At 32.9% G+C, this 25,662-nt stretch overlaps 4 protein-coding genes across 9 annotated transcripts; 2 read left to right on the top strand and 2 right to left on the bottom strand.

Moving 5' to 3' along the window:
* Window positions 1–32: 32 nt before the first annotated feature.
* Bsf (bicoid stability factor) lies at window positions 33–5,271 on the top strand. The gene is made up of 12 exons (XM_076421596.1): window positions 33–299; window positions 370–524; window positions 1,088–1,207; window positions 1,582–1,849; window positions 2,300–2,528; window positions 2,617–2,784; window positions 2,872–3,079; window positions 3,176–3,388; window positions 3,451–3,695; window positions 4,131–4,258; window positions 4,361–4,470; window positions 4,576–5,271. The coding sequence occupies exons 1-11, from the start codon at window positions 166–168 to the stop codon at window positions 4,413–4,415; spliced, it is 1,923 nt and encodes a 640-aa protein (XP_076277711.1). The 5' UTR covers window positions 33–165; the 3' UTR covers window positions 4,416–4,470; window positions 4,576–5,271.
* LOC143207806 (monocarboxylate transporter 5-like) lies at window positions 5,258–14,469 on the bottom strand. Of its 2 annotated transcripts, XM_076421598.1 has the most exons (9): window positions 14,154–14,469; window positions 8,217–8,336; window positions 7,998–8,141; window positions 7,146–7,414; window positions 6,754–6,917; window positions 6,335–6,581; window positions 6,088–6,253; window positions 5,491–5,691; window positions 5,258–5,432 (listed from the first exon to the last, which is right to left on the bottom strand). In XM_076421598.1, exons 1-9 carry the CDS (start codon window positions 14,338–14,340, stop codon window positions 5,263–5,265), a joined length of 1,668 nt encoding a protein of 555 aa, XP_076277713.1. In that variant the 5' UTR covers window positions 14,341–14,469; the 3' UTR covers window positions 5,258–5,262. The 2 variants fall into 2 exon arrangements, with proteins under 2 accessions (XP_076277713.1, XP_076277714.1); XM_076421599.1 differs by lacking the exon at window positions 5,491–5,691.
* Window positions 14,470–14,733: 264 nt separating this feature from the next.
* LOC143207807 (PITH domain-containing protein GA19395) lies at window positions 14,734–17,798 on the bottom strand. 4 transcript variants are annotated; one of them, XM_076421600.1, is made up of 6 exons: window positions 17,647–17,798; window positions 16,749–16,930; window positions 16,595–16,647; window positions 16,448–16,525; window positions 16,246–16,347; window positions 14,734–16,021 (listed from the first exon to the last, which is right to left on the bottom strand). In XM_076421600.1, exons 2-6 carry the CDS (start codon window positions 16,917–16,919, stop codon window positions 15,814–15,816), a joined length of 612 nt encoding a protein of 203 aa, XP_076277715.1. In that variant the 5' UTR covers window positions 16,920–16,930; window positions 17,647–17,798; the 3' UTR covers window positions 14,734–15,813. The 4 variants fall into 4 exon arrangements, with proteins under 4 accessions (XP_076277715.1, XP_076277717.1, XP_076277716.1 ...); XM_076421602.1 differs by lacking the exon at window positions 17,647–17,798 and adding an exon at window positions 17,579–17,644; XM_076421601.1 differs by lacking the exon at window positions 17,647–17,798 and adding an exon at window positions 17,570–17,634.
* Window positions 17,799–18,440: 642 nt separating this feature from the next.
* LOC143207777 (uncharacterized) lies at window positions 18,441–25,236 on the top strand. 2 transcript variants are annotated; one of them, XM_076421551.1, is made up of 11 exons: window positions 18,441–18,949; window positions 19,142–19,217; window positions 19,892–20,292; window positions 20,384–22,027; window positions 22,481–22,822; window positions 23,369–23,677; window positions 23,769–24,102; window positions 24,183–24,346; window positions 24,554–24,834; window positions 24,905–25,022; window positions 25,095–25,236. In XM_076421551.1, the coding sequence occupies exons 1-11, from the start codon at window positions 18,768–18,770 to the stop codon at window positions 25,201–25,203; spliced, it is 3,960 nt and encodes a 1,319-aa protein (XP_076277666.1). In that variant the 5' UTR covers window positions 18,441–18,767; the 3' UTR covers window positions 25,204–25,236. The 2 variants fall into 2 exon arrangements, with proteins under 2 accessions (XP_076277666.1, XP_076277667.1); XM_076421552.1 differs by lacking the exon at window positions 18,441–18,949 and having other exon boundaries at window positions 19,156–19,217; window positions 19,857–20,292.
* The last annotated feature ends 426 nt before the right edge of the window (window positions 25,237–25,662 follow it).

The following is a 25,662-nucleotide window of genomic DNA, read 5'->3' as shown; positions in this document are numbered from 1 at the left end:
AGCATAGGAAACTCTGTAGGAAACTGCTCTATACTAAAAATATATGCTATAGTGCTATGTGCTGTACACATTGGCTGTACACCACTGTACACTGTACAGTGTACACTAAATGTACAATTTACTTTTGTGTTAGTTTTTGATACCAGAGAATTACACATTATAGTTATGATGTCGGGTCATTTATTAAAATGTATAAGATATCAAGCACAGTTTTCAGAAAATGTGATTTTTAATCAAAGAAGGAAACTAACAAATTTAACAACTTTGTATCAAAGTGATCCATTTAATGATGAAATAAGGTTAGTTTTTTGAATTACATAGGTAAAGTAACTTTATCCACGTGTTTTACAAACAATTATATATTGTTAGAAATATGTTGCCAACTCCAAAAGAAGAAGTAGAACCATATAAAAAAGGAAATAATGCAGCAAAGAATTCCGGCAAGATAATCGACCGAATATTGTGGCCTAGATCAGTTAGAAAAGCTGAAATTGAAAATATATTACAACATGTTGCTTGTGCAGGTATATAACGTGTTTGTGTTTGATACCATCATATTCATTATACATCCTACATTTAATTGTAAAAAAGGGTGTACAACTAAGAAACATTTTTTTACACTGTTATCTATAATTTTAAGTTAGTAAATATTATATTTATAATGTATGTAGAATTCCGATAAAGCAGCATGCATGGGACCGAAACAATGCCAAATAATCAATATTTAGAATTATAAAACCATCCGGATGATTAAAAACAACTATCTCCTGGCAAGTTTCATATACTCTCTTAAATCTGAATTTTATGACTGACTTTAGAAGAGGAATAAAACTATAGTTACATTAGAATTAAACGGTTGAATTGCAACAGATGTGACTACAGTTATATGTTAAAATCAAATGGTTGAATTGCAACAGTTGCCAAAGAATAGTCGTGGTATAAGGCATTTTGAATAATTGAAACTCTATTGTAACATTATAATTACTTATGGATGTATAAAAGTATGATGTATTATCTTAGCAGTATTATTCTTTGTACTATAAAATGATAATTTATTAGTTAATCCTAAATATAATTTTTGTTTCAGAGGATATACGTACCACAGATGCCCTTACACTACTAAAATGTTGTAACAAAATATTCGATTGTTTACCGTTAAAAAGGCTTCAATTTTTAGAATATTTATGGAGTCATTTATCTGTATGCAGTATGTTTTTAAGAATTATATTCTTAATATTAAATGTTATACGTAGTTAATACGAAAAATGTTTCACATAGAATTGAATGGTTTCAGAAGGGAGATATATTTCTTAACTTCACAATTTTTTAACATAAGTTTTAATGAGTATCAAGATGTATCAACTGGTGCAATAGAAGATACATGCTTCTATTAAAAGAAACAGTAATGACTTTCATGTGCTTTCTATATGTTCACCTACAAAAAAACTATTAATTTCATAATGTACTCCTCCCTTCAAAACTATTCAACTTTACTTGAAACATTTTTTGGTCATCTTTTTTTCGGTAACAAATATTGTAATATTTGGTGAACCACCCTGTATATATTTAAATAATTTATAGATGTTACATTGGATGTTGATCATTATAATGAACGCTTAAAACTTTATTTAAAAAGTGGTTGCAACTTTTCACCTATGGATATTTTGAAAGAGATGAAGATCAAAGGAATCAGCCCAAATACTACAACATATGATCAATGTATTGAGTATTATTGCAGAAAAGGAAAGATTAAGTGTACTAGTCCCCTTTTAACTGAATTTAGTAACCAAAATATGTCGATGACTGAGAATATGTACAATTCATTGATATGGGGATATTATGAAAATGGGTAAATATGTATTACAATGAATTGCAAATTATATTGAATTATATGAATTATACTGAATTGTGTGCAATGGGACTGGTTTAACTTGAATGTTCAAATATTTTAGAAAACATGAATGATACGAAAAATGTGTTTCAGACGAAAGTTATATAATATCATATACAGTGTTCTATGACCTTATACAAATGTCTTGTAACGGTCACAATAAAATTTTTAAATGATGAACTCTGTTTTTTATTATATACTATTTATTATGATTATTGCAAGATCAAATAAACAACAGTCTGATATGTCCAATTTCCATTGTATAACTTTTGTCTGAAACATTTTTTCGTACAATTTACACTTTTTGAGATATTTGAGTGTTTGAAGTTAAACTAGACACCCTGTAGATTCTATGTTGTCAATTAGATTTTAAGATTTTTTAGTACAAATTTTGTATATATCTTTCAGTGAAATTGAAACAGCACTAGAAATGTTTGAAAGCCGAATCGAATGTTCCACACGAAAGAATGAAACATATACCGTTCATATGTGCATTAATGCAGAAGAAAATAAATTTCACAAGATCAAAGATGTACTTAAAACATGTTCTTCAAATAACATAAGCTTTTCTAATCAAGATATTCTAACTGTAATTTATAGATTAACAGTAAACAATCACACAAAACATATTGATGAAGTAAGTATTTCTGAAGATTTCAATATGAAATATTAGTCTTATACATATTGAGACTTTTTATTGAAACATTTGAGATTTTTTGTTGTAGATAATACCGTATCTTCGGAATATATTACCACTGTCTGGTGATGAAATTCATATTGTACTACAGTTAATGTATATTAATCGAACAGACATAGTTCAAAAGATACTTTTATATTTTAAGGACCAGTATATTTCAAAGTTGTTTATACAAAATTTAGTTTATCACAGTAAGGTGAGATAAAGTATTACATTTCTTTTTGCATTGAGTGTAGTATTTTTGCATGGTAAGTCACAGAAAATAATAAATATTTTATTTTAGGATGTTCATACCATTATCGACATGTGCAATTTCCTAGATAATAATAATCTATGCGAAAACTCTCTATACTGGGCATTGTATTATTCATATTTCAGAGATGATGATCTATGTTTTCCTTTGCTTAAAATATATAAACATGATCATAAAATAAAACCACATTTCTTTTGGCCAATGCTAGTAAGAAAGACAAACATATACGACGTACCAGGTATGCACTTTGATAAAAAATATATTCCAAATTTGTGTACTTCATATGTATAATACAAGGTTTTACCAAGTAACAATACATTTCTTTTATTTGTAGGCTTATTAACTATTCTTAAGATTATGATTAATGATTTTAACGTACCACCTTGTGTTTATACACTTTGTGACTATGTTTTGCCATATCTGTTTGGAACTTTTGTAGAAGGAAGAAAACTGTTGGTAACATGTGGAATAAATAAAACACTAATTGACAATGCTTTTATGTTGATGTACATAAAGGACTTAAAAACGCAGAATGCTACATTCTATGGTAAATATTATAGATTTATGCGAACAGTACGGTAATTCAATAATGTTTGTCTTCCGATACAGTTAAGAAGTATCATGGACCATATTTCTACAATTACATTGCACCCGCAGTGAAGGATGCTTTAGTTAAGTCAGATGATACAGGAAGTCTTATCTACATCAGTAGTCTTTTAGTAGAGAACAACGGTCAAGATATAAACACAGTGAACAGTGAAGAAGCAACTGAAACAATGACACACGTAGCTATTGATAAACTACTATTGGATATATTGGATGATGGTCTTACCACGAAAATTCGCGTGAAAAAGGTATGTACGCACTTTTTCTATTAAAAAAAAATCTTATAGTACATTAACGTGTTTAATATTTTGTTAATATCATACAACTTTCCCTCCGGATTGCATAAGCCACTAATTGTCTACATTATTGTACCTATTATGCATATGTCCATATGCATATATGCATGGAACTATTATGTTTATAAAACTACAAAAATAGTTATTATATACAAGATGAAGGCATAAAATGTTAAAATTATAGAAATTCTGGAATTATAGAACAAAACATATATACTTTTCCTCGAAAAATATAAAATTAAAGAGGCACAGTATTTTTTTCATAGTAGATCATTAAAACGGTCTGAGCGTAAAATTTCACGTAGCTTATCGATTGCACTAAAATATATATATTATAACAAGTTATAAGAATTAAATATTTAATAATTTTTAATGCCTCTTTTTCAGATAGTAACTCATATAGGAAGACAAAGAATTGGAATAACACCCGAAACAACACAAAGGATACGTCAATATATAGGACCAAATATGGCAAATGATATAACGTCCATGTTTCCAAAAATGTCAAGAAAAGGGTATAGCCGTACTGTTTAATTAAAAAAAGAATTTTTTAAAATTCTAAGTTATTTTAAGTAATATTTATTCGATACTTATGTCAATTTATATATGTATTATAGAAATAACTACAAATCAAGTAATGTAAATGAGCGGATGAAAGATATTAACATTTAACACCATACGAGACTGAAGCTAGCAATGTTTAAGTGATTCAGTGAAAAGTAAATAAGTAAGTATCTGTAATTCATATTAATTTATAATCAATAATTGAAAATTTTTTCAGAATAAATATTTATTACACTTGTAAAACTTTATTTTACTATAACTCTTGCAGACATGTACTATAATAATTACATCGGAGATACCCAGAAAACTATCTGGGGAATTTCATTTGTAAATAAAACCATGTCAGGTAATAGAATTTTTAAAGAGACAGAGAGTTGTATATATATGAATAATTACGTATGTGAATATACGTATTGCCAATGTGAAACTAGCCTAATAATTTTATAGCTACGGAAGTGTAAAAAATGAAAATAATAGTCAATAATGTGTTTTCAAAATGCCATAATTTTCTAAAATTTCGTCATTCTTCAATTGTGGTACAAGAAATTAAATTCATTCTTTGTGAAAATGAGTAGGACTATTAAAACTCTCGTGGTCATTTAAATACTTTTTCATAGATGTACTGGATCACTTATAACAGGCTCAATGTTTTCTTTACCTTTGTATAAATCAAAATATATAGAAAAGAGTCCGACAATAAAAATATCACATTCTATACAAAAATACCCATTTGAGCATTTCTACGTTTGACAAATACTATTACAGATATTTTTTAAAATTAACAATGTAATGACAATTTTAATTGACTGGTGACATTGTCTTCCTCTTGATTATTGAAGTTTATAATAATTAACGTTCTAATTCTCTTGCCTTGTTTTTTAATCATCTATGAGATAAATGTCAATTCTAGAACGAAGTGGGAGTAATAATGGTCATCTGCGTGAATAAAGTTATTTTAAGCAAATTCATTATTTGTTATATTTTTCTTCTTTTTATGGTTTACATTACGTCGTACTTTTTTTTGAATGAGGGGTATGAAGAATAATATTAATCCACTAACAGTAATCATAGCACCAGCGGTGTAGAATCCAGGATCGTATGACTTCAGCTCATCATACAGACATCCTAGGGAAGTACAAATGATATTAAATGTCTCAAGGTTATAATTATTTTAAAATTATACCTGCGATAGGCGGTCCTAAAAGTGATGCAAAACCTTGGAATAATAAAAGCAAACCAAAAGCGTTTGTGAGATGTTGCAAACCCAGTAAATCTACTAAAAGTACAGATGTAAGGCCAACATAAGCACCAGATGTAAATCCAAATACAGAAGAGTAAATTGCAAAGGTTGCAAATGATGTACATTCTGTACTAAGAATCGTTGCTAGAAAATTATAAGACACTAGTAAAATCAATATTTTTCGAGAACAACAATAAATATCACACAAACTACAATACACAAGAATTTCTAAAATCGCGTACATGATATTCAAAAGGTGTCTGTTTGGATGAATAGGCCTATACAGGTAAAATATACGAATAGACGAAGGATACATATTTGTATAACATTCATCGTTATTCCCATTTACAAAATGGAAAAGCCTGATTTTTTAATAATTACAATATATTGCACATAATTCCATTGAGAAGAAATGATTTCTACGTAAAATTGATGAAGGAAAGCGCATAGCTTACAAATATTTCTTGCAAAGCACAAAATCTATATATACCAGATAGTAATGCTTCTTTTTAATAATAAATACATTACAAATAAACATACCGAGTCCACATATGGTAAGGCATAAGTTGTATATTAATAATCGGTTAACCCATGGTTTGTCAGATATGTATCCTAATACTATACGACCTACAGTATTAGCAATTCCAATTATTGCAAGGAGATAACTTGCATCGTTTTTAGCAATCCCTTGCTCCTCTGCTTGAGGCTGAATATAAATATGATATCATTAATTATAATTTTCTTTACCATGTTCTTTTATAACAAAAACGCCAATTCATATACATACCAATACATATACATATGGTACATTGAATCCAATACTGGTACAGAAATTGGAGAAGGTAAATAAAATAAATACTGGATCCTTTAATATAGAAATATCCAGTATCTTATTAAAGTTAACTGTATTGTCTTCACAGTTACCATTAGGTATTTTACCATCTGACTTTGCATGTTCCATTGAATTTGGTAAATTCTGTAAAGATCCACGAATATGATTCTTCTCTTCGCTATATTTCTCTGTTAAATTCGGTCTGCCAATAAAAAAATAATAATATTAATATTTATATCGTTAAATTTATGGCTGCGAAAATATTATAATGTTTATGTTGTAAAATGTATATTAACTGTTAGTATTTGGCATTATTAACTTATATATACAGGAGTTGAATAATTAATATCAAAGAAGTATTATAATATACTGACATTTCATTTTGAACGTTTCCTAAGCTTTCTTCACGTAATCCATCTTTCAGTATCAAGGCAGGCTGACTGATGGTTGATATTACTCTAACACTATTGCTTTCCTTTTGGAAAGCAACTTCATGTGTCCCTGAATTTTCCTTAACATTATTTACCCTCGAGATGTTCTGCAAGAATTACTTTTTTAATGGTACAATATATGAAATCCACACTTTTCAGTACACAAAGTATTCGCAGCATACAGTGTACAGTTTTCGAAGTCTTTCAATTTTTCATTCTATGTATGAAGCATCCTATAATTGTACTTTTCTTAATCGTTTATACGGCATGTAACATGTATAACGACATTTTACATAATTATACTTCTAATAATAATACATACAAGAGTCCTGTACCTCTGGAGAACCTCTCTTTCGCGATTTTTTCTCTTTGATGGGCCTGAAAAGGGCCCCGAGAACGATGCAATTTAAAACGATGCCGGAACAGATCATAATCGTTCCTCTCCATCCGTATGACGATATTAAGTATTCTAGACATGGAGCAAAGACTAAGGTACCTAATCCGGAGCCACACACTGCGATTCCCGTGGCAAGTGAACGATACTTTTCAAAATAGCATGACACGCTTACGATCGCCGGCAAGTAGATCAAGCCGAAGCCGAAACCTGCAAAATGGTTGTACATAATAATTCGTAATCTACTTAAATTTAAACGTACATTATAAAGTAAATATAATAATAAAGTAAAAAGAGCGTATGATACTTCCTCAATTAATCCTATTTTTTAATAACTGAATTTATTGATATTGAAGAATGACTACAAAGGTAATATGAATATATTCGATATCAAACAGCGGACACGTTTTATCTATGAAACATTTAATAGAGAATAAATGTCTCTCTGACTTTATACAATAAACACAAGATAGAAATTAGAACTCTGAAACTCCAAAATATTATTCTCTGAAAAATAGATGGACTTTATTGTGTAAAATCTTATTAGAGTTATACTACTTTAATCACTGCACAATCCTTAGTCCATATACTTCTCATTATTTTCGTTCAATCAAATAAAAAAAAAAATTTGTTGAAACAAAAATATTCAAATTTTATTCGCTAAGTTATTCATACTGTTCTATCGTTCAGAAGAATCGTACGCTCAATTGTCGTAAAAAATCTGAAAATGGGGAAGTTAATTTCTTAAAAAACAACGCCCCTTCTTTCTAAATAAATATGTGTCTCACTTCACCTGCACCAATGCCGATTGTAAAGTATAATGTAATGATGTTGCGGGCCCACATGCTTGCCAATAAGCATGAACTTGCTAATATGGACCCAGCAATAGTTACTGCTCTACATCCGAACTTATTTACGAGAGAGCCCGATATTGGACCTGCAATCAAAGTTTTATATACTATCATTTCGTTAATAGATATTACGATAAAAACATATAAACAAAAGAATTTACCTGAACACAGAGTGACTCCTACTAATATCGACGCAACCCATGCTGTTGCACCTTTTCCACCCTCAAAATAGTACAGGAATTCCAAGTAAAAGACACCGAAGGAATACGTAATACCATCCGCTAAAGTAACAAACATCGAATTAATTATAATAATGATAACACTAATGAAACTAATACTTACTAAGTTTATCAATAATAGGTATAAAAAATGAAAAGGAAAGGAACGTATAACGAACACAAGTTAAAAAGTATAGGAGTATAAAGAATATATACAATATCAATAATTTAAAAATTGTAGGAATGATCTAAATAAAAATAAAACGAATGAATCGGATCTTTGTTCAGTAAAAAATACAATAATTTCAAAGTTGTAGAATGAGTCTCCTTACAGTTCTTATAATGGGAGTTGTGCAACAGAAATAGAGTGAAACTGAATAATAGGACTATAGATAAATATCTATATTTGGAAACAAATATCTCGACTATATTTGAGATAATTAATTTCGGATGCGTCACAGTCCATTCACGTATATATGGTGTACCAGTCACGTCGGTCTAAAGATAAAGAATGGTGAATGAATTCTTTTTGAGCTCTAATACACGATGTGTAGCAATGGTGTTAAAATTGTGTTATAATTAACGTCAGACTATTAGAAAACGTCGTGGAGTAAGCCATTAATATTCAATTGCTCCATGTACCATCGGGCAAGCTTACAATGAGCGGACGGTACTAATACTTAATATTAGGAGACAGCTCTATTAATATATAAGTATAGCGAATAAAACGAGATGAATCAAATAATATTTCGAAAGTAGATAGTGTTTCGCTTTGCAGAATGAGTATAGCACAAGTGGCGAACGGTACAAAGTATAACGTTCGTATCGCGCTATGATTTTGCGTATCGGGATGATACTGTCACGCATAATCAAAACTCGCCGCAAGCGAATACGCATTCATGCGTAATGGTAATAGTGATGGAAGCATATCAACCTACGATGATTCAATAATTGTTAGCGGTGGTTCAATTGGTACTCACAAAAGTGAACGGTTCATTTTATTATACACATATGCAGTAAATATATGGAGACGCATTTTTATGTCAAGATCATTTCTCTTAGTGGAATTTAGTGAAAACATCTTTTCCTTGCGCCAAAGTCATTACTAGACTTCGGATCTTTATGCATTTATGAAGAAATTGGTTCGGTGAAATATAAAACAGTAAAAGATTTAAATAATTCAAGAATATGTTGTAATGTTGCTTTCAATGTAACAAAGTCGTTAAGGGATGAAATCAATTTTTATGTTGCTCCTGCTTCCCACAGTCAATGCAAAACATTTTTATTTTGTATAAAGATCCGCATATTCTATTTTCTATTTTCCTTATCGTGTTGTTATGATTGCGATAACCCCGTTACTCTAATTTTCCCGACTCTGATGGAGTTTCCTACGATTATCCAACTTTTCGTTTAGCCTCGGAGAACATTTTACGGATACGCAATCAAAATTCGTTCGTTTATCGTCGTGGGTCGAAATCTTCATTTTATTTTAGTGATGTAGATAAGTATGCGGGGGATATAGATATATAAGTATGCAATTTATATAATGTCTAGGTCCTTCCTCTCTTTTGCTCTATTTAATATGTTATCGATCGTATAAAAAGTTTACAAAATTCCGAATTGAATTTACTCATTTTTAATTGGCACATCAATCAAAATCAATGCACGTTCAATCACAATTTCAACATAACAACGGTCGAGTATAGTTAATAATATTGATTTACAAACTTCTGATTAATTTGCCGAGGAAATAGATGTATATGTTGTAAAAACAAGAGGATGTGAAAATAACAGTTTGTGTATGAATCACGAGTTTGACTCGCTCCGCAGTGCTTAGTAATCTATCATACGTTGATTATAAATCTAATAATGATTACATTTACCATGTAAAACGAGTTTGGCAAGGCATTGGAATTTCATTTATGTAAATTTATACATTAATGTACATTAATGTTCACTTCAGATGCATGGTTTCCGCAAAGAATGCAATTAACGCTTCTAAACTGTGATTCGGAAGATTTATATGTTGTGAATGATTAGATGATAATTGAGTCGGGAATGTATTCTGCAATTATAGCACAAATTGCTGCGTGAAACAAAGAGTCAGCCCCTACACCTCTGATTTTTCAAAGAAATCAAAATTTTATTCGATATCTGTCATTGGACATTTGTCACTGTGATCGACTTTTTTATATTTGCGAAAAAGACTTGGGAGAACCAGATTCAGTCTAATAGTTGCACACCCCTCTGCGTGACGTTGATTGACAGTGACCGATTAAAACTTTCATTTCGCCATTATCGTGAATTTCGTCCTTGACTGCAACAAATCAACATAAATATTTATAGAAAACGTTCTGCGTGTACGGCCACTATTGAGAAATGAAAAAATAACTGGTGGCTCCGATAAATAAGCTTATACGAAATCGCGAACGCGTGACCGAACGCAAAATATGTAATCCGCGCGTACGAAAGCTTCAATCGCAAGGTCACTTTTTTCTTTCCATCGGATGATTACACGTTGATAAATATCATCGTTTTTTCTGTATACATTCTTATAATGCATGTCTGTTTTAATAATTTCCGCGTTCGATTGCACTCTGTTTTGGAAACTCGATCGCCGAGTCATCACCGAGCTATGAACACGTGTTGCAGTTCGGAGCTCTCAGTTTCAAGGAAAGTCGACAATCTCGAATATTGCCCTTTCTTCCGTTGTCGTTATTCGTAGATAGCAAGTTCATAGATAAACTGTGGTCGGCTTTGTTTGAGCAACGATGATGAATACGTAGAGGAATCAATTGTTTAGTCCGCGTCATCACGTTTCCTTTCATCGAGGACTTCAAACTCTGTCGGCCTCGATGAAATCGATACGCTCATGTTTAAAAATCACAATATTGTAGTGAAATACAAAATATGCAACTAGATTTCGGAAGTTATATAGCGCAATCCTAATAACACAAGAAATCTCGTTTCGTTTCGAAATTCAAAATTGGAGAGATTTGAAAGTTGTAACAACACAAAAATATTATCGTTAAAATTTTCCTAAGCGAAACAGTTTTGCTTGCACAAATCTACTCAGTCGTGGTTTTGCATACAAACTGATAAATTGCGAATGTTCACGTAAACAAAACTTTTGAATGTATAGTATCAAATTTACGGTAGTTGCCGCACAACTGATATAATACATTTTTATTTCACTTACCCAGTTGCGTCTAATAAACTTTCAATAAATCAGCAATTTCTTCATGTAAATACAGATAGTCTTGTGCATTCAATAATTTATCTTAATACGTTTGTCACGATTGTGAAATATCGAACACAATTAATGACTGTTTTTATGGATGTAATGGCAGTTAAACAATTAGTATGTTTTTATAGAACCGATCAAATAAACTTCAATTGGTTTTCTCATGCAGAAGTATGAAATCCTGATTGCTGCATGTGATACACGTGACAGCAGATGCTCTTAATCAAATTAGATAATTTTCTAGACGTAGAGAGCACATACTCTTCGATGTGTGTTTTCCTCGAATGAAGAAATTCTTTTTTGTTTATTGTCTTCAAAAGTTTCATTAAATTCATCAAACCTGCCTTTTTTGGTTTCAGAATGAGATCCACACCCTTTGTGAGTTGAAAACAATCGTTTATTCTATAAATGTATAAACTCACAGTTCAGTGGTCAAAGCTGTTTTATTCTCAGTTCGTGTACTACAAGATTGAACTATTTTTACCGTGGTGGCGGTGTCGATCGCGAAATTCATACAACTTCTACAAATCCAACAGTCCAACAGTTTACTCATGCCGTGCAGCCGTATCGCGTACCATTTTACGTGGGCAGTGTACCGTAATAACCAAAGATATCATTTGTCCGATTAATACGACCAAAACGGGATCAAAACGGGCATTGGAATCGAAGTTGTGATAAAATTTCTGAAACGCGGCGAAGAAAAAGCACGTTCCGCCAAAAATAAAGTAATATATTGGGTAAAATTCAGATATCTATTCATAGATTTATTCAATAACATATTTTCCATTCTGTTCTACTACTTTTTGCCATTTTCGAGGAAACTTCTCGTGTTATTGAATAAACATATGAATAAATACCTTAATTTTATCTTCGATTCTTAATTTGAAAACGCTACGAGCTTTCTTTCCGACCCAATATATATATAAAGCATTCGTGGCTGCAGAATATGTAACCGAATGAATTAATATAGACGAATTAAAATACACATTTCCGGCGTCTCTAAACTAATACCACGACGTATTCTCGTCTGGTCGCAACGAAAGTAATAAGAGTAAAAGTGAAACTCATGTAACCAACGTGTAAATTTGTAAGAGAAACTCGCTCAATTTCGTTTGAACGGATCAGTTTAAGAAATGCAAGTTGATTTTGATAACGCTTCATATTCAATCAACACAAAATTTCCATAATTCTTCGCGGATTCCTCTCGTACCGATAAAAATAATTTATAACGTAACTGTAATGCGTTCTGCTTTTTCTTCCATTTCTCAAAAACAAAATCAACAGTCTAAAATTATATGTTTCCAAACAGGGAAAAAACATAAAAATCTATGCGAACAATTTGTTTGAATAATCTGTTTTCTTTATTTTTACGCACGTGGAAAAAGTCTCATTTACTTCACTTAATATCGTCTTTGTTGTCATAAAAAGCTATGTAGAACTGAAGAACACTACATTTTTACAAATCGATGTAATATTCGGATATTATGCTTATAATATATTTTTCTTAAGGGAGAAATTATCATTATTTACCCAGAAATCTATTTTTAAAATCAATCTACGCAAATTATAATTTTTCTCAATATGGACAGTCGACTAATTTATAAGTGGTACTGAACAATTTCTACCTATATATATAGATGATATTCCAATAAAATACAAAAAAGTTTAGTACAACATTTTTTCCTCTACGGTTTCGTTCTCGAGAAAATCAACTTAATTATCCATCACCAAATATTCTATCACCAGCTGATACATTACGAGGAAAAATGCATAATTAATATGCTAATGACATCTATTACACAAGTACCTGTCCGAGCATTTTCCACGATAAGTCAAAATCATTTACAGTCAATTTCAATTATGTAGCATTGGCACAAGTATGAGTGAACTGACTATTTTTCTTATACAACACAGTACCATCAGTTACAAATGACAACCATGACAGTAACGTGCAGAATAATTCTCCTTAGCAAAATTAAAATTGTCCAAATAATAGACAAGTATGAATTAAACAATAGTGTTTCGTTCGTATAAATTCGTCTGTTGACAATTAACAAACGAATTGACTCATCTTTCTACAAACAAACGTATTTTATTTACCGTAAACAATAGTACACTAATTTTCCAATGTTCCGAAGAAACGCCTTCAACCAATTCACAAATTTACTTTTCCCATAACTTGAAACACGCGAGATCTATTAAAAATGTTTTTGAATATTTCCTGCATAGGTTAATTCTCATTCTTTGAGTTGATGTCGTATCGCTACAGAAGTTTACGAAGACAATGAATTTCTCGAAACGTTCAAACGGGGATAAAAAAAGATGCACATGCGCATAAACTTCAACAGTACACGTTCCAGTGCCGGTCAAACGACCGGTCTCAGATTTTAAAGATTCATTTCAGAGGAAACGATTGAATAAATATCTGAATGCAACCGTATATTATAATAAAGACATTTTGTGCTAAATAGATTTCGTGTTAATCATTTAAAACTGAAAACGTGTACGTTTGTGCCCTCTTTGCGTATTGATTGTAACTTTTGTGTGAAAACGCTTCGTAAATTCGTGAGTACATATCGTAAGCACGTAAAATCTGCGGTTTAGAACTACAGTAAGAAAGAGAATGGGGTACATACTGATTACGTGGATTAAGAAGGATGCAAGGATAACGATGTATCCCCATCCTCCATCTGGCGGCAAGGGATGCTGTGCGGTGGTGCTCTTCGTGGTGTGATCCATTCGTTCACAGGCGACATTTTCGCTTGTACTTTTTTTTCCCCGCTTGTTTGTCTCGGTGGAGGAGCCGACGGCCGCGTGTGCCATGAGTTGCAATTGTTGGACTTGGCGAGCGTTGTTACTCGCGATACCAAGTACCGCGTCAAGTTGGTGCTCATGGTGGAAGGGACCGAAACAAGAGAGAAGGGGAGACCCCGATGGTCGCCGAAAAGCACGTTGTCGGTCGCACTTGCCGCACAATTAAACCGAAGAGGCTTACTAGTAGATCCAAAAAAGTATTTGAACACTAAATATTCCGATTCTTGAGAAATTGTCGATATTTAACCCATATGGTCATTTCGTAAAAAATGAACAAAAATATAGGAATAAATATTTGGACTCATTTTAAAACTCGAAGCTTCTCCTGTCTGCGAACATTCATTGTTCTCTTCCTGAAAATTTGTCTCCCCTTTGCAACAACCTCTTGGAAATTGTTGCACGATTTATTTCACCGATTTATATAGAAGAACAAGTTCGGTCGTGTAAAGCCCTCATGGTGTGTACCTTTTAAGGTACACATATTATAATTATATTTTGCTTTAAATTTCCATAAAGCTATATTTATAAGCTTTTTTAAGCGTTTTTTTGCAAAGATGTAATTTTAGGATTTTTTAAAACTGAATAATTTTAACAAATCGATTTTTTCAAATTTAAAATTAATTTCTAGAAACTCGCGATTATTATTGGAATATCGTAATAGTTTACTAATAGACACGTGATGGCTTTATGGAAATTTTAACTGCTGTATACTGCGGTTCTCATATGAGAAAAAAAGTTGTAATTGAAAAGGATATTCAATTGAACCTTATTTTTAGTATACTACTTTTTAGTTACCGATGTATAAATATATTCATATAATTGTTATAAATATGCATTAAAAATCTACGCTTCTATTGTCACCGTAATAGTTGATCGCGAAAAGGAATCATGTATAACGAAAGGTGATTTACTCGAGAGAAACTATTATTTATTTAAAAAATTATTTATCGATAAATATAATTATAAACCTTTAATATTTGAAAATTGGAACAGCTGATGACGAAAGAAGTTTAATAGTGGTAATAAATAAACAACTTTTTTATATTATCGAATATAAAATACTAAAACAGAATCACTATACAGAAATATTTTCGATATTATTCACAGAAATTTCGTTTCCAGTTTAACTGCTGATCCCAGCTATTTCAAAGTGATAATTATAGATAATTAGGCCAATTTAGACCCATTAAGTATAAGAAATGATTCTACCTTAAAAAATCGTGACATACTGTGGTTTCCTTATAAACACAAACTTCATGACTATACTATATTTTATATTACAATATTAAAAATCTGATATAAGAGTACAAGCAAATTAATAATATAGAAATTATACTTTTATTGTAAATCATCTACATTTCTAGAGGGCATAAGTAAGCTAAAGTATCCACTTAAATATAAATATGTATTTATTAATTAAATTTGTGAAGAATTAGACATAATGAAACAAAATGCATTATCCATCAATTTACTTTTATCAAATCAACTAATTGCTCTGTCCACATCTCTATGGTCTTTCAGTTGTTCACTTTTCTGTGGCAATAATTCATAAGAGCATATGGTAACTCCATGATTATGAGCAGGTGTCCATTCCCCTTTCAAACCAATATAATAAATCCTTATTTTTTCCTGCCCTTCACGCCCAGTAAAGTGTAAACTTAAGTGATTTACTGATGAAAATTTAACCACCCTGCAATATTAAATACAGATGTTTATTCAATTTAATAAATGGTAAAAAACAGGGTGATCTGTACATTGAGTGTTTTAATATTTTAATCGGTTCTGATTTGCAATAAACAAAAGTTCATTATTATCACTAAAAATTTGTGTAAAATATTATTTTTGTCACACTATTAGAACTAATTTAAATATTGTGCTAACCGATTTGTAAACTATCCTATATTTGATACTTACTTTGGAAAGTACTGGTGTACCCCATAATTGTCTACACAAAGTTCAAATTCTTGTTCAGGTTTTACAATATTATCAAATGTCATATGCGGCCGATTTTTATATCTATATTAAGAATATATTTTATTTAGCAGAGAATAATTCAAATGTTCTATAAAAACATGGAACTGTAATGTTCTAACATTGACACCTAAGAAATACTCACAAACTCACTTTGTTTGGGTGAAGTTCATCTTCACCTCCAATAACAATGAGACCTTTTAATTTGATATTACCTGTGAAACTGTATAGAAATAAAATTTACATTTACCGATTAGGAGAAATGAAATTAAAATATATAAAGAATACTTACGGAATGTTAAATAAAAGTTCATTAACTTCATTATCAGCATCACTTTCTACATACTGAAAACACGATTAGTTACAAGAGAAAATATTATAATTATCTATGTAACGAATCAGACTATATAAAATGTCAAAACAAAACAAATAAACGAGATAATTACTTTGCTTTTATCTAGTCTGTCCTCCCACGGTTTAAAGACAGTAGCACCACTACCTTCTTCACATTCATTTAAACATTCAATATTTTGTATATCAATTTTTTCGTATAAATTGTACTGTATACCCAAGTCTCCTTCCTCGTGCTCTTCTCCACAATTACAGTGATGTGCCATTATAGAAAAACCTGTAAGAAAGGAGCAGAAGTTCTTAACTAAATATTCTTCAATTATTGCAATTAATATACAAGGGTATAGAAATAGAAATTGTAACAGACTTTTTTGAAATATTTATGGATACTATATTGTTAATAATTCTTCGTTATTTTCGTTATAATTAGTGCAAACTATATGAAAGTAAATATATTAAAAATAAATTTAATGGAAACAATAATAATTATACACTGTTGAGAAGAAAAATTTACACAACAACTAATTTAATTCTATCTGTGAATTAAACATAAAAATGTTTTAAAGAATCACAGTTAGTTAACAACGTGACAGTAACGTTTACGATACTGAAAATGACAATCGGAATCTCGTAAATACATAAATAGATGAGTCAGAGTCAGAGTACTATAATGTATAAATATAAGTTATAATAGAGTAGATAAACAGTCGCAATTGCTTTATTAATTTGTATTGTTATTATGAATTTTATTTCATTTATCATTTATTTGATACAATCAGACTTTGATACAATCAACAGTACGTTCTATAGGTTCTAGAGCTACAGTAACATAAAATGTAAAATTGTATGTTGATTATGTTATTTAAAAATAAAAACTATTATACTGATGTTTTACTTAATGTAAAAATTCATTTACTTTTATTACATTTTCATTTCAACACATCCAAATTCTATAAATATACGCATATGTATTTGAAGGTAGAAAAGTCTCACCTATATACAGCCCAATCAGCCCAATACAGCCACTCTACAGCCACAGACGAGATATAAGAGTAGACCAATCACCATATGAAGTTTTGTGTCCCACGATCTAAAATACCGACACCGCAAAAAACAACTCGATTTCTCTGCTCGTGGAAGACGTATGAAAAATGAACTTTCAACAAAGATATATCGTGAAATGTAGTCTTTATTGACTGAGCTCTACGATATACTCTATGATACCAGAATAAAATCTGACTCGTTGTGAAGTTTGAATCTTCTTTCAGCTTCTCCATTCCCGCCTTCTTTCCCGCAGCCAATAGGAACATTAGAATGACTTCAATGACTCCTCTTCCGGACAATATCATTTATTATAACATTTATAAAACAATTTAACGCATAGAGACAAAGTTAGTCTGTAATTTACAGATATAAAATGTAATGTAAGTGTGTAACTTTAAAATTACCACCGCGTTCGCCTCCCAAGATGGCTGAAGGACGTTTTAGAGGTCGACTCCCCTTCCGTCTTTCGCTTCAACTCCGCCGAACTAGGCGCCGTCCTTTAGGTCCATGCAGCCAATGGTTAGGCCATGACGTCACACACTTTAGCCAATAATTCAGCTAGAGTCGAAAGTGTGAGTGGAATGACCCAATCGGATGGCTTGCTGCCGCATTCCTTTCGAATGTCTGCCAGGTGCTGCCAGGAGACAACTTGTGAGACACGAAGACAGTGGCAACTTACATCAAAGATTTGAACAAAAGTTTCACCTCTGATATAGTATTCTATGCCTATATTTGCAACTTTCCTCTTCCTCTTTGAGCATCTTTGAGTTGCTTTGAGTAAACCTACCCTGGTATGCAGTAAGTTGTGTCAGGGGTTAGGTTTTAAAAACAGAATAACTGTAAATATTAAAATAGAAAGCCAGGTGACGTATTATAAGAGGAACAATCATATGGAGCATAACCAGCAAGTTTGTGTTTCATAGATTTGAGATACCTGATTAATACTTTGGGAGTTGTGCTTATATTTGTGAATACTAGACTTATTAATGGTGATTCCATAGCAAATGAATATTTGCATGCTGCAGTTATGTGCTTCCATTGTGAAAACATAATTGTTTTATGGTGATAATATGTCAAAATCAAGCATAAGGAAAATAACGGTTGACCCTACGAAATGTAATACAGACTCTCGTCGACCAAGTGTGTTTGAGAGGTTGGGGACCAAACCAGCAGTTACTGCCGGCCAAAATTCATCGGAGTATTGTAGAAACTGGGCATTGAATGGCAGTTGTTCGTATGGAAAGATTTGCAAGTAAGTATAATTTCGACGTTTTTAATATTTTACAAACAAACGAAATGAACGTTATGTTGTTTCTATAATGTAGCTGATTGAATATATATTTAACATGAAATATCAGCTTTTTTATTTAGACTGTAGAGTAAGAATTATTATCTGTTCACTTTAAGAGGACCAATATATTTTCTCTTTTTATATTACAACTAGATATGCAAATACTCACACATTAATAAGTCCATCCAAGCGCGCCAAGAAGGATAATGCAATTGCAAATACAACAGGAGTAAGTCTATAAACTTTTATCTATATTGTTACTAGACTACGGATCTTCCTGCAAAATAAAAATTGTCTACATCAATCGTAAGAAATAAAAACTAAATTGAACGTTGTTTCTTCCCTTAATGATTTTGATAGAGGAGAAATCATATCTTCAATTTTTTAAATTTTCCAACAATTTTAAATTTCATCTACAGTTTGTCAAATCTAGCTGTGCGGCTGAATGTCCCCCGCAAGGGGAAATGACACCGCTGCGCAGTGGTAAATAGGCAGAACTTTACAACGATACGTCAACTGTCAAACGATTCACGTTGCGACAGTTCAGTTAAAAAGTATAGTGACACAAGTGTATTCACACAAACATATAAACAGTTGTTTTGTATGTTTACTGCTGTAAGAAATAATGGACAGTACGCACTTTTGACGAGGTGTGTACTTTACTGTTCAAATGTTGCATCCTTCTCTCGTTGAGTGCAGTCTTTGTTTTCTTTTGCGCATCCCTATGAATTTGGTCAACCGCACAGGTACATTTGACAAGCTGTACTTAATTTTGCTATAAATGCATAAAGATCTGCAGTCTAATTATTACAATTTCGATTGTAGATCATTCTATGATAAATAAAGGCTATATTAATGTTTACTACAGACAGATATTTACATATGTATGTTTTTAATACATAGCTTATTGAGGATCCGTTTAAAAGGCTTACTTCTAAGATCGTAAAAAAGGCGTCGCATAGTCCTGATTTAAATCTTGAAGAGTGGAATCAAACAGATTTAGAATACGAGGACGAGAAAGTGTTAGAGAGGCGTAGACAGCTGTTGCAGCGTGAGTTAGAGTTACAAATGAAGAAGGATAAAGAAGTTCATGGAAAAGACAAAGTGAGACAGAAGAAAAAGGCAATGACTTCTTCATCTAGTTCTCATACTTCGAGCACATCTAGCAGTAGTAGCAGTTCCAGCAGCGAAGATTCATCTTCTAGTTCAACATCTGATTCACGGAAGAAGGTTAAAAAAATTAAATCTAAGCGGCACCACAGTGGTTCTACAGATTATGATGAAGATAAAGAAAGAAGACGAAAGTAAGTTATTTGTATAATGATTACGGTATATTTTATCAAGTAAAATGTTCTGTGTTCAATTGTATACATCAAAATTAATTCTATTCGATAGATTGAAATTGAAAAGGCTTGGCACTAAAAATGACAAGCCTGCCGTTAAGAAGAAGCGTAAGCTGGAGAGTACTTTGACAAAAAAGGAAGTTGGCGGTAGATCGGCTAAAAAGTATACCTCAACTTCAGTATCAAGAAAACATTCTTCCACACCCCGTACAAGATCACCGGCGATACAAGTGCCCACAACAGTTGCATCTACAGCAGCGACGGTACTAGGCTCTTCGGTATCTGTGGCTCATCATGCTCCATCTACTAAAGTTAGAGAACGAAATAGGACAGAATCTCCGAAAGCGACCAAAACTAGAGATTTGGAGAAAGAGGACAGACATTATAAAAAAGTACGAGACGTGGATGAAGTACCTAAAGAAACCACTAAAACCAAATCTTTTGATAAAGGCAAAGAACAGGAAAAGGAGAAGAATCGTACGATAGATGAGAAACTAAAAATTGACGAAAGGGTAAAAGCGAAATGTAAAGACAAGGAGTTACGGTCCAGAACACCGCCGACGTCTGAAAGGTCAAAACATCAACACTCGAAAGAGGCATTATCAACAAAAGCTCGTCGTAGTCGTACACCGGAGAAATCCTCGAGATCGAAACGAGAACCCTCGCCAACGAAGACCCAAGACAGACAGATCTCTGCAAACAGGTCCAGAGACGTGGAGAAAAAAGATCGTGAATCTCACAAGAGTGATAAGACCAAGGACAGGGAGGACATTAGAAAGACTGAGCAAAGTAGTAGAACCAGGCAAGTGACGAGTCAAGAAGAGAGTCACAGGCGAATTGGAAAGGAGTTTGATGATAAAGCTTACGTGGGTGACAAAACACGACAGAAGAGTAGAGAGCGACGCGATAAAGACCATGCAAGGGACGAACGGGGTCATTCAAGACTTGGTCGAGATCAACGAGACCCGCGTGATAAAGAGAAAGAGGATTTGCAAGAACGTTGTCGTGAACGACAACGGGAAAGAGACCGTGATCGTGACAGAGATCGAGAACGAGATCGTGACCGGGAGAGGGACCGAGATCGTGATCGTGATCGTGACAGGGATCGGGACCGCGATCGAGATCGTGACCGTGATCGTGATCGAGATCGGGACCGTGATCGAGAGAAAGATCCATTGAAAGCCAGAGACAGAGATGTTCCACCATTGGTTCCGACACCGATAAGTATAGCCGCAGAAAAAAACTCGCGTTACAGCCGGGACAAAGAACGAATAGTAGGAAAAGACAGTGCCTTCGAGAAGAATGGTACCCGGGAACGTAGGAGCGACAGGGAGAGGGAACGATCAGAAACGAAAGCACTGTCTGATCGAGACAGGACATCCACACAACGAATTGAAAGCAGATACGATAGGACTGCTGTTGATAAAGATGCACCAGCTCGCAAGCCTGGTGTAAATTCTCCTAGAGATCGTTTTCCACGGGAGAGATCATTAGATAGAACATCTTTATTGGATAAGACTGTACATACTGCACCGCCTCCATCGCAACCACCTTCCTTACCACCAGTACAATCCTCTATAGCATCCTCGTCGTCTTCATCCGCGCCAGCTACACTGTCAACGTCACGGGACAACTTAATCGACAGGATAGATACTGGACATTATGATCGAGAAAGACACAGACGATTTGGTGCAAGGTACGAATGAATTCATGAATGTAACGTGATCGATCGTATGCTACATTAATCAAGTTATTCCTATTTCAATCGATTCACTTCTCGCTGTTGATGTCAGGGATCTCCGTCGAAATGAAATATGATGTTTGATACATAAAAACGCGATGCATTAACTTGTATTTTATTTGGAATCGCTGACATCGACAATAGTAAGTAGACTGCAGATCTTTATGCAAAATAAAAATGTTCAGCAGCGATTGTGGGCAGAAGGAGTTAAATACAAATTCATTTCATCCCCCAATAGTTTTTTACACCTGAAAACAACATGATACTACTTTTAGAGTTTTCTAATTTTTCACTGTTTTATATTTCACCTAGTCAATTTCTTTATAAATGCATAAAAATCCGCAGTCTAATAATAAGTGTTCGATGTGACACAAAATGATCCATTTGCTAATGTAAATTAATTGACAGACGGGAAACCAGTCCGCGACGTACCATCGAAATCGACAGAAACTACAACAGGAATTACGGACGGTTGTCCGAGCATTGGGATGAACAAGAGGAAGCATCTACGCACTTGGATTACCGTGAACATCATGTTCACGAAGATGAGAGGAGAAAACCTGTTGACGGAAGAAGGTACGATAGTCCGTTTGATGAAAGAAGAGGGATTCGCGAAGAAAGATCTCGTGAATCTAGATACGTTGTTCAGACTGCAGACAGGACAACTTTCGAGGATCATCGACATCACCATCATCATCACAGACATCCATTGTATCCTGGAGAAAAGTTAAGAAGTAATACATCAATCCGGTACGTCTGCAGTATTAACAATGTAATTCACATAAAATTCTAACAATAAAATAAAACAAGACTCGAAACATGTAAATAACCAATGTGTGTCTTTAAAGTTACATAGCGTTATAGTCGGTTAGGGGAGTAAACTCTCGTTTCCAGGATTGCGAGGGTACGGGATGCGCCTTCTCATTTCTCGATAATTCAAAAATAGGGTTTTTCAATAGTCAAAAGCGCTAAATAAAAGATCAATCTAGGCCGCGATCGCCCTCAAAAGTCCTATTTTTACGTTTAGGAGGCGTAATTTGCATTATTCGGAAGTATAAAGCTGTGCATGTAGCTATTTTCATAAAGTTGTGACAACTACATGCTGCCGAATAAAGCAAATTACGCCTCGTAAATGTAGAAATAGGACTTCATCTCTAGCGCTTTTGATTACTGAAAAGCCCCATCTTTGCATTATCGAGAAATGAGATGGCACATCCTGTCCCCTCATTACCCGTACCCCCAACTCCTTAAGTTGAAACCACATGAATACCATCTTTTATGTTCTCTATTTATCAGGGAAGAAAATGTTCCAAATGATGATTGGGACAATCACCACAGAGACGTGGAACATGGCAGGGAACGAACTTACGGTCCCGTTGATTGGGAGGAAAGAGAGTGGCGTGTGAGAGCATTGTGGGACAGCAGGGATAGTCTTCCTCGCTCAGAAGTTCACGATGAAGATTGGAATTCCCGGTATGATAATTCTATCACGGATTGGAAATCAAATGACACGCGGAAATGGGATAATCAATCTGTGCATATCCGTGGTCATTACAGAAACGATCGCTCAAAAGAGATAGAAATAGGAGAGTCCACATCTCACAAGTGCGTTATTCATGAATCAACATTATTTAATTAATGTTTCGCCGATAAGTCTTGTGACGCATCAATATATGTTATGTCCATCTTGTTTCAGTAAAAGAAGAACCTATAATAATTCCGAAAATAGGGATGAGTGTACAGTTCATACCTCTAAACAAGCATCTCTGTATGGTAGCATGAAAGAAGAACCTATTAATAAAAAGTTAATGGAACTAGCAGAAGGTAAATTGTCTACGACTCGAGAGAAGTCTATAGATAGTTTCCCGAAAAAGGTTTTGTTAAAAGAAAAGTCCGAAACTAAGGAAACCGTTACAACTGAACCGAAACGTTCCTGCATCGATGAATCTTTGCAAACGCTTCATACTGAAAGCGATCTCAGTGATATTAGTGATGATCCAGATGACATTTTGAACATGGAAGACATCACGGTAAGTGTATTTTTCTTTATTCGAATTTATCGACAAATCTAAATATACAACCAATCCTGTAAACGTACTTACATTTATAGGATGTTGATACAAATAAGACACGATCGAAGAAAACACCTGACACAACGCAACGCGATACACAGTCAACGACTCAAGAACCGGTACCGTCATCTCCGAAGGAGACAATAGAGGAATCTGTGTTTAATTCTAAAGGAAAAGATAATACTGACACGATGTCATTTAGGTATTATTTTTAATTATTTATTAGTGATAACTAGACTGCGTATCTTTATGCAAAATAAAAATTGCCTGCATCGATTGCAAGGAATAGAAATTAATAAATGCATAATTGCTATAAATGCATAAAGATCCGCTGTGTAGTGATAACTTTATAAAGTAGCGCATACGTGGTAATATGGTCATAATCTCAATTCTCATTAAATTTATTTAGAAATCTGGAAGATGAGAATATGGAAACTATGGACTTTGAAGAGATCTCTGACGGTGAACTAGAAGAGGATATTAAAACAAGTGGTAAAGGTTTAGGAGACGCTTTGGGAGTTGATTGGGAAAGTCTAGTAAAAGAAACGCAGCCACGAAGACCTGCGTTGTGTAATCAGAATGCAGAAAATCGTTGGCAGTGTAAGGCGATTCTCCATAGAATCGGTATTTCTGCCAAGTACGGAGGCGAGGATTTAATGAAAAAATTGGGGAAGAAATATGGGAAAAATGGTACGATGTCTGATATTTTTGAAAACTATTTTTATTTATTATATTTATTTTGCCGAATATTTATTTACAGATAATTCAGAGTTTTTCCTTCACAACGTTGCGTTTATGCACACGGCGCTTGCACGAAATCACTTGTTGCATAACCTGAATAATGATATGTTACCTGGAGTGGACGACTTTCTGTATAAGTAAATAAGTTTTTTTAGATATTGTTAATATATATAATATGTTGCAGTATTCCTGACACTATCTTCTTACAGGAATAGCAATGTAAATACTGAAGAGGATGTGGATTACGATTTAGAAGTTTTGAGACCATGTACAGCTTTATACGAAGAGGCGAAATGCTTATTGCAACAAGTTGTATGAAAAAGCGTCTATTTGTAGGACATGACTCTTAAAATTATACTTTGCTGCTATATTATATGTATTAGTATAACATAGGGCAAAAGTGTTAATAGTGGCATCAGTTTGTTACATGCTGGAGTGGTTCAGTTAATTGTTTACTGCAACCAATTTAGCCTTCAGTGGTGCAATGTAGGAACAAATGAAATTGATACATTTTTCTTAGTACTTAGGCTCTTCGATTACCTTAATTAAATATATTTTGTATATTACTCAAATTTTATATAATTCTTTAGCTGAATTATAATCACGAAGATTGATTATAATTGAGTAGCTATGTATATACATATATTGGAAGAATATAAAAATTCTACTACCAAAAACTTTACATTACTCTAGCGCTTTATATAATATTTTCTGCTATAAATTATAGAAAAGAATTAGTTTAGATTCTTAAATTTAAAAATTAATTGCCAAACGTTT

The sequence above is a fragment of the Lasioglossum baleicum genome, chromosome 4 (assembly GCF_051020765.1).
Source record: "Lasioglossum baleicum chromosome 4, iyLasBale1, whole genome shotgun sequence".
Classification (NCBI taxonomy): domain Eukaryota; kingdom Metazoa; phylum Arthropoda; class Insecta; order Hymenoptera; family Halictidae; genus Lasioglossum; species Lasioglossum baleicum.
This window is presented reverse-complemented; position numbering and strand designations above follow the sequence as displayed.